The sequence below is a fragment of the Petromyzon marinus genome, chromosome 69 (genome assembly GCF_048934315.1).
Source record: "Petromyzon marinus isolate PM22_M1 ecotype Great Lakes invasive population chromosome 69, UKy_Petmar_22M1.pri1.0, whole genome shotgun sequence".
NCBI lineage: Eukaryota > Metazoa > Chordata > Hyperoartia > Petromyzontiformes > Petromyzontidae > Petromyzon > Petromyzon marinus.
This window is the reverse complement of record NC_133735.1, coordinates 7,732,944-7,742,315: the sequence shown is the minus strand read 5'-3', so window position 1 is coordinate 7,742,315 and position 9,372 is coordinate 7,732,944. Positions and strand designations below refer to the sequence as shown.

General features: G+C 52.0%; 1 protein-coding gene across 1 annotated transcript; it reads right to left on the bottom strand.

The window, feature by feature from the left end:
- Nucleotides 1–287: 287 nt before the first annotated feature.
- Nucleotides 288–9,124, bottom strand: LOC142906704 (large neutral amino acids transporter small subunit 2-like). The gene is made up of 3 exons (XM_076055055.1): nucleotides 8,210–9,124; nucleotides 3,606–3,783; nucleotides 288–2,343 (listed from the first exon to the last, which is right to left on the bottom strand). Exons 1-3 carry the CDS (start codon nucleotides 8,339–8,341, stop codon nucleotides 2,147–2,149), a joined length of 507 nt encoding a protein of 168 aa, XP_075911170.1. The 5' UTR covers nucleotides 8,342–9,124; the 3' UTR covers nucleotides 288–2,146.
- Between the last annotated feature and the right edge of the window lie 248 nt (nucleotides 9,125–9,372).

Sequence of the window (9,372 nt, the reverse complement as noted above, 5' to 3'; positions counted from 1 at the left end):
TGAGAGTCTGGGTTCAAGCCCTGGGTCTGGATGTCTCTCTCTCAGGGGGTTCACGATGGCCATGTCAGAGACACTGAGAGTCTGGGTTCAAGCCCTGGATCTGGGTGAATCTCTCTCTCAGGGGGTTCACGATGGACGTGTCGGAGACACTGAGAGTCTGGGTTCAAACCCTGGGTCTGGGTGTCTCTCTCTCTCTCAGGGCGGTCACGATATCCGTGTCAGGGACACTGAGAGTCTGGGTTCAAGCCCTGTGTGTGTGTATCTACAACAAACACACCACACCTGTCTGTGTGTATGTACAGCTTTATTTCGCGAGATGTTGTTGTTGTTGTTTACAGCTTGTTGGCAGAGGTTCGTGGTTTGGGAGTGGCGGGCCGACCTGGTTAATACTGCGGGGGGTTGCGGAGCAGATGGTTGGAGACTGTGTGTGTGTAGTGTGTGCAGTGTGTGTAGTGTGTGTGTCGTGTGTGGTGTGTGTGTCGTGTGTGTGTCGTGTGTGTAGTGTGTGGGTGAGTGAATGGGTGACTGAATGTGTGAGTGGGTGGGTGAGTGAATGGGTGAGTGGTTGTGTGAGTGGCTGGGTGAGTGAATGGGTGAGTGGTTGGGTGAGTGGGTGGGTGGGTGAGTGGGTGAATGAGTGAATGGGTGAGAGGGTGAGTGAAAGGGTGAGTGGGTGGGTGAGTGAATTGGTGAGTCGTTGGGTTAGTGAATTGGTGAGTGGTTGGGTGAGTGGGTGGGTGAATGAATGGGTGAGTGGGTGGGTGAGTGGGTGAGTGAATGGGTGAGTGTGTGGTGAATGGGTGAGTGGTTGAGTGGGTGGGTGAGTGGGTGGGTGAGTGGGTGGGTGAGTGAATGGGTGAGTCGTTGGGTGAGTTAATGGGTGAGTGGGTGAGTGCATGGTTGAGTGGGTGGGTGAGTGAATGGGTGAGTCGTTTGGTGAGTTAATGGGTGAGTGGGTGAGTGAATGGGTGCATGAGTGAATGGATGAGTGGGTGGGTGAGTGGGTGAGTGAATGGGTGAGTGGGTGGTTGAGTGAATGGGTGACTGAATGTGTGTGTGGGTGAGTGAATCGGTGAGTGGTTGTGTGAGTGGGTGGGTGAGTGAATGGGTGAGTGGTTGGGTGAATGGGTGAGTGAATGGGTGCGTGAGTGAATTCGGTGAGTCGTTGAGTGACTTCTTGAGTTGACATTTGTCAGTTGGTGGTTGTCTGCTGGCGCTTGGTGTTTGGTGGTTTGCTCATTGGCGGTTGTCTGCTGGAAGTTGGCGGTTGTCTGTTGGTGGTTGGCGGTTTTCTGTTGGTGGTTGGCAGTTGTCTGCTGGTTGTTGGCGGTTGTCTGTTGGCAGTTGAGAGTTGTCTGTTGTCTGCTGGAAGTTGGCGGTTGTCTGTTGGTGGTTGGCGGTTGTCTGTTGGTGGTTGGCGGTTGTCTGTTGGCAGTTGACAGCTGTCTGTTGTCTGCTGGAAATTGGCGGTTGTCTGTTGGCATTTGGCGGTTCACAGTTGTCTGTTGTCTGCTGGTAGTTGGCGGTTGTCTGTTGGCGGTTGGCAGTTGGCGGTTGTCTGTTGGAAGTTAGCGGTTGTCTGTTGGCGGTTGACAGTTGGCGGTTGCCTGTTGGCGGTTGCCTGTTGGGGGTTGTTTGTTGGAAGTTAGCGGTTGTCTGTTGGCAGTTGACAGCTGTCTGTTGTCTGCTGGAAATTGGCGGTTGTCTGTTGGCAGTTGCCTGTTGGTGGTTGAAAGTTGTCGGTTGTATGTTAGTCGTTGAAAGTGGGCGGTTGTCTGTTGGTGGTTGGCAGTTCCCTGCTGGCGGTTGTCTGTTGGCGGTTGTCTGTTGGCAGTTGGCGGTTGTCTGTTGGTGGTTGACAGTTGGCGGTTGACAGTTGGTGGTTATTTGTTGGTGGTTGTCTGTTGGCAGTTGGCGGTTGCCTGCTGGCGGTTGTCTGTTGGAAGTTGTCTGTTGGCAGTTGGCGGTTGTCTGTTGGTGGTTGACAGCTGGCGGTTGACAGTTGGTGGCTGTTTGTTGGTGGTCGACAGTTGGCGGTTGTCTGTTGGCAGTTGGCGGTTGCCTGTTGGCGGTTGTCTGTTGCCAGTCGGCGGTTGCCTGCTGGCGGTAAGCGGTTGTCTGTTGGCGGTGTGTCCGCTGGTGCTCGTCACAGCTCCTGTTTGACGCTTGCTCTCACTCCCGGCTTGTAAATCGGAGAGCGTCGCTTCGGGTCGTCGTCATCACCGTCACGACCGTCACCACCGCTGTCACCACCGCCGTTACCACCGTCACCCACCTCCTTCCGTGCCGTCTCTTGCGGGTAAACCACCACGCTCAGCTTCTGTGCGTTGAACGTCATCCACTCTGCACGCACACAAAGACAAAGATCCGCCGTGTAGGCTCTAACAGACTGCTGGGGCAAGGGCTGTTAGCGAGTAGCACCAATGAAGGCCGGCACTGTGGCACACGAGGGTGGTGGGTGGCCAGCACCAGGCCCGGCCGCCTTTGTCTCCCCCAGTGGCGATGTTTTACACACTGCACCAGGTACTCATTTGAGGCTGAATTGACTTGGGGGAGGCCCAGGATTGGTTTAGACACACACACACGCAACAACAACTGCCACGTAGGGCAGTCTGTGCACAAACGCCACCCTCTCTCAGTGTGTCGCTTGGGAAATCATCTCTGCCCGGTGCCTTTTCCTGGTCTCAAACTCCGGATCGCCTTCACCAGACGGCAACTCGGCCAGCCGCTCACAGAGGAGGGGAGGTGGGCGGGGTGGGTGGGTGTTGACTACCTCCTCCGATATTTGAGCCAACGCAGCCTCAACAGGGTCATCCGCCCACCACCACCACCACCACCCCCACCCCACCACCACCAGCACCACCACCACCCCCCCACCACCCCCCCCCCCCTCCACCACCTCCACCACCCCCACCGCCCCAAACTGGCCGCCCACCTCTGCCCCCACCACGAGGTCACACACACAGAGAGAGACACACACACACACAGACACACACACACACAGACACACACAGAGACACACACACACAGAGACACACACACACAGAGAGACACACAGACACACACACACACAGACACACACACAAAGAGAGACACACACAGAGAGAGACACACAGAGATACACACACACAGAGACACAGAGAGACACACACAGAGAGACACACACACACACAGACACACACACACAGACACACACACACACAGAGACACAGAGAGACACACACACAGAGAGAGACACACAGAGATACACACACAGAGATACACACACACACACAAAGAGAGACACACACACACACAGACACACACACACACAGACACACACACAAAGAGAGACACACACAGAGAGAGACACACAGAGACACACACACACAGACACACACACACACAGACACACACACAGACACACACACACACAGACACACACAGACACACACACACAGACACACACACAGACACACACACACACACACAAAGAGAGACACACACACAGACACACACACACAGACACACACAGACACACACACACAGACACACACAGACACACACACACAGACACACACACACACAGAGACACACACACACAGAATCACTGTGGAGCCACTCACCCACGAAGGCCTCGAACGTGCGTGGTTTGGTCTGCCAGTGTACCCCTGCGTAGTAGACCGGCACGCCCGTCAACATGATGGCGAGCCCCATGCCGCACACGACTGGCTCCGAGATGAGGCTGAAAATGAGCAGGAAGGCCCAGAAGAGGAGGTAGATGATGGGGAAGGCCAGGCTGATCTGTAGGAACACACACACACAGAGATACACACGAAGATACAGACACACACAGACACACACACACACACAGATACACACAGAGATACGGACACACAGACACACACATGAATACACACAGAGATACAGACACACACAGACACACACAGACACGCACAGAGATACAGACACACACAGACACACACAGAGATACACAGAGATACAGACACACACAGACACACACAGAGACACAGACACACACAGATACACACACAGAGATACACACACAGAGATACACACACAGAGATACAACAACAACAACCGCCATTCACCACTAAGTGGTGGTGACGTCACCACGACGCTTGTGCCAGGCTATGTGCACCCTGAGGCCACGTGAAGTGTCGAACGCCCGCTGGCAGGAGGTCACGGGGCAAACCCAGGTGCCACGGGTCGACTGACTGAGATGACTGGCTGGTGCACCACCTGTGCCCCCTACTGTGCCAATCTGCTGTGCTTTAGCCACCCGGCGCTCCGCTCGTTGTTCTGAGCATCGCTCCTCCGCCCTCCGTTGTTGTTGGAGGGCGACTACCTCCAACTGCCCAGTAGCATCCTTCACGAGCCTCCTCCACAGAGGCCGATCTTGACACCGCTGGTACCGGTCATCGGCAAGTCCACTCAGCTCCACGTCCTCCTGTACCACATCACTCCATCTCTTCTCTAGCCCGTGCCGCGCCCGCTTTGCCCCCTCAATCCGGCCGAACAAAAGCTGTTTCGGCATGCGGTGGCTGGGCATGCAGGCTACATGACCCAGCCATCGCAGCCTTGCCCGCCGGAGGAGCTCACCGATGGGACCTTGCCCAGATCTTTCAAGGATTTGTGAGCTCCTCACACAATCCAGTCTGGTTAAACCCAGGATGGATCGTAGGCAGGCCAGCCTAAATGTTTCTAACCGGCGAAGATGTTCCATTAGGGGGGTCCACGTTTCGTAAGCGTAGAGAAGGGAGGGAATGACCGTGGCCGAGAAGACCTGAAGCTTAGTGCGGAGCGACAGACCAGGTAGCTTCCACACAGCGTTACGTAACCGATGAAAAGATATTGCCGCTCGACTGATTCGGAGTGAGACCTCTGCTGTTAAACTGGAGCCAGTCATAAGCACACTGCCCAGGTATGGGAAACTCTCCACTCTCTCCACAACTGCCCCATCACCGATCGGGAGTTGTGGGGGTGGAGTGTCCGATGGTACAAAATACCAAGGCAGGTGCTTAGTTTTGGTGGGGCTGATGGTAAGGCCCCACCTCTTAGTGGCACGCTCCAGTCTCAGCAGCAGCGTCTCCAACTCCTCCTCTGACTGAGCAGCTATTACCAAATCATCAGCATACAAAACGTGGCTGAGCAATAGGGAGCCATCCCTTGACCGCACCCGGGCATCGATCAGCCTCCCATTATATCTGTACCATATGGAGATTCCCCCGGTACAGCTATTGAAGGCTTCACGAACTACGTGGTCAAAATAGATGTTAAATAATGTGGGAGCCAGAGGACATCCCTGTCGCACCCCACGGTGTACAGGGAATGGCTCTGACTCCCGGCCACATAGTTTTACCCGGGCCCGCTCACCATCATGAAGGTCCTTAATGATCGTGAGCAGAGGGTCAGGTACTCCAAAAGCACGAAGAACGACCCAGAGCCCAGGCCTACTGATGGTATCATAGGCCTTGACCAGGTCAATAAAGCAGAGATGTAGGTCTTGTTGGAATTCCCTACACCTCTGCTGTAGCAGACAGACAGAAAATATGGCATCTCTGCAGGACCGCCCTTTCCTGAAACCGCATTGGGGCTCCGCAAGCCTCTCCTCAGCGTGCCTGGCAAGGCAATGCTGAATAATCTTTGCCAGGACCTTTCCCGGCACACTGAGGAGTGAGATGCCCCTGTAGTTGTTACAGTCTGTGCGGTCCCCCTTCTTAAAAAGGGGGACCACCAGGGCATCCTTCCAATCCTGCGGAACCCGTCCAGTGGTCCAGACGGTTGTTATGATGTCATATAGTGCAGTCTGTGCACAAACGCCACCCTGCCTCAGCATTTCGCTTGGGAGATCATCTCTGCCCACTGCCTTTCCTGGTCTCAGACTCCGGATCGCCTTCAGTACACACAGACACACACAGAGACACACACAGATACACACAGAGATACAGACACACACACAGATACACACAGAGATACAGACACACACAGACACACACAGAAATACACACAGAGATACAAACACACAGACACACACAGACACACACAGAGATACACAGACACACACATGGATACACACAGAGATACAGACACACACAGACACACACACAGATACACACAGAGATACAGACACACACAGACACACACAGAGATACACAGAGATACAGACACACACAGACACACACAGAGATACACAGAGATACAGACACACACAGACACACACAGAGATACAGACACACAGACACACACAGACACACACAAAGATACAGACACACACAGACACACACAGAGATACACAGAGATACAGACACACACAGACACACACAGACACACACAGAGATACACAGAGATACAGACACACACAGACACACACAGAGATACAGACACAGACAGACACACACAGAGATACAGACACACACAGACACACACAGAGATACAGACACACACAGACACACACAAAGATATAGACACACACAGACACACACAGAGATACAGACACACACAGACACACACAGACACACACAGAGATACACACAGAGATACAGACACACACAGACACACACAGAGATACACAGAGATACAGACACACACAGACACACACAGACACACACAGAGATACACAGAGATACAGACACACACAGACACACACAGAGACACCGACACACACAGACACACACAGAGACACACAGACACACACAGAGATACACACACACAGATACACACACGGAGATATACACACAGAGACACACACACACAGACACAACAACAACAACCGCCATTCACTAAGTGGCGGTGACGTCACCACGACGCTTGTGCCAGGCTATGTGCACCCTGAGGCCACGTGAAGTGTCGAACGCCCGCTGGCAGAAGGTCACGGGGCAGACCCAGGTGCCACGGGTCGACTGACTGACTTAATTACCACTAAACCGCGAATTAAGTATATAACACAGAGATACACACACAGAGAGACACACAGAGATACACACACAGAGATACACACACAGACACACAGAGATACACACAGACACACAGAGATACACACACAGACACACAGAGATACACACACACAGAGACACACAGAGATACACACACAGAGATACACACACAGACACACAGAGATACACACAGACACACAGAGATACACACACAGACACACAGAGATACACACACAGAGAGACACACAGAGATACACACACAGAGATACACACAGACACACAGAGATACACACACAGACACACAGATACACACACAGAGATACACACACAGAGATACACACACAGAGATACACACACACACAGACACACAGAGATACACACACAGACACACAGATACACACACAGAGATACACACACAGAGATACACACACACAGAGACACACACACAGAGATACACACACAAAGATACACACACAGATACACACACAGAGATACACACACAGAGATACACACACAGAGATACACACACAGACACACACACACACAAAGACACACACAGAGACACACACACAGACACACAGAGATACACACACAGACACACACACACAGATACACACGCAGAGAGACACACAGACACGGATACACACACACACAGAGAGATACACACACATACACACACACAGAGACACACACACAAAGACAGACACACACACAGACACACGCACACACAGATACACACACACAGAGATACACACACAGACACACACACACACAGAGATACACACACAGACACACACACACACACACAGACACACACACACACAGAGACACACACACACATACAGAGACACACACACAGACACACACACAGACACACACACAGACACACACACACACACAGAGACACACACACAGAGACACACACAGACACACACACAGACACACACACAGACACACACACAGAGACACACACACACACACAGAGACACACACACAGAGACACACACACACACACAGAGACACACACACAGACACACACACAGACACACACACAGACACACACACAGACACACACACAGACACACACAAAGACACACACACACACACACAGACACACACACAGACACACACACACAGAGACACACACACAGACACACACACACAGAGACACACACACAGACACACACACACAGAGACACACACAGAGACACACACACAGACACACACACACAGAGACACACACAGAGACACACACACACAGTGGCCGTGTCGACCTTGATGGGGCGGTGGAGCTTCGGCTTCCGCCACCGCAGCACCAGCTGGCCAGCCACAGTCACGCCGTAGAAGAGATAGTTGATGAAGCCCACGTAGTTGATGAGCGTGTACATGTCACTAGTTAGTAACATCAGCAGTGTGGTGACACACTAGGAGAGGGAGTGAGAGACAGAGTGTACATGTCACTAGTTAGTAACATCAGCAGTGTAGTGACACACTAGGAGTGAGAGACAGAGTGTACATGTCACTAGTTAGTAACATCAGCAGTGTAGTGACACACTAGGAGTGAGAGACAGAGTGTACATGTCACTAGTTAGTAACATCAGCAGTGTGGTGACGCACTAGGAGAGGGAGTGAGAGACAGAGTGTACATGTCACTAGTTAGTAACATCAGCAGTGTAGTGACACACTAGGAGTGAGAGACAGAGTGTACATGTCACTAGTTACTAACATCAGCAGTGTAGTGACACACTAGGAGGGGAGTGAGAGACAGAGTGTACATGTCACTAGTTAGTAACATCAGCAGTGTAGTGACACACTAGGAGAGGGAGTGAGAGACAGAGTGTACATGTCACTAGTTAGTAACATCAGCAGTGTAGTGACACACTAAGAGTGAGAGACAGAGTGTACATGTCACTAGTTAGTAACATCAGCAGTGTAGTGACACACTAGGAGTGAGAGACAGAGTGTACATGTCACTAGTTAGTAACATCAGCAGTGTAGTGACACACTAGGAGTGAGAGACAGAGTGTACATGTCACTAGTTAGTAACATCAGCAGTGTGGTGACACACTAGGAGAGGGAGTGAGAGACAGAGTGTACATGTCACTAGTTAGTAACATCAGCAGTGTAGTGACAAACTAGGGGAGGGAGTGAGAGACAGAGTGTACATGTCACTAGTTAGTAACATCAGCAGTGTAGTGACACACTAGGAGGGGTGAGAGACAGAGTGTACATGTCACTAGTTAGTAACATCAGCAGTGTAGTGACACACTAGGAGTGAGAGACAGAGTGTACATGTCACTAGTTAGTAACATCAGCAGTGTGGTGACACACTAGGAGAGGGAGTGAGAGACAGAGTGTACATGTCACTAGTTAGTAACATCAGCAGTGTGGTGACACACTAGGAGAAGGAGTGAGAGACAGAGTGTACATGTCACTA

Bases quoted from the DNA above. Each gene is read 5' to 3' on its own strand.
- LOC142906704 (XM_076055055.1), bottom strand. From the start codon at position 8,341: ATGTTACTAACTAGTGACATGTACACGCTCATCAACTACGTGGGCTTC. The intron at 3,784-8,209 runs GTCGACACGGCC...GTGTTCCTACAG, and splicing joins AGCTCCACCGCCCCATCAAG to ATCAGCCTGGCCTTCCCCAT. The intron at 2,344-3,605 runs GTGAGTGGCTCC...GTGTGCGTGCAG, and splicing joins CACGTTCGAGGCCTTCGTGG to AGTGGATGACGTTCAACGCA.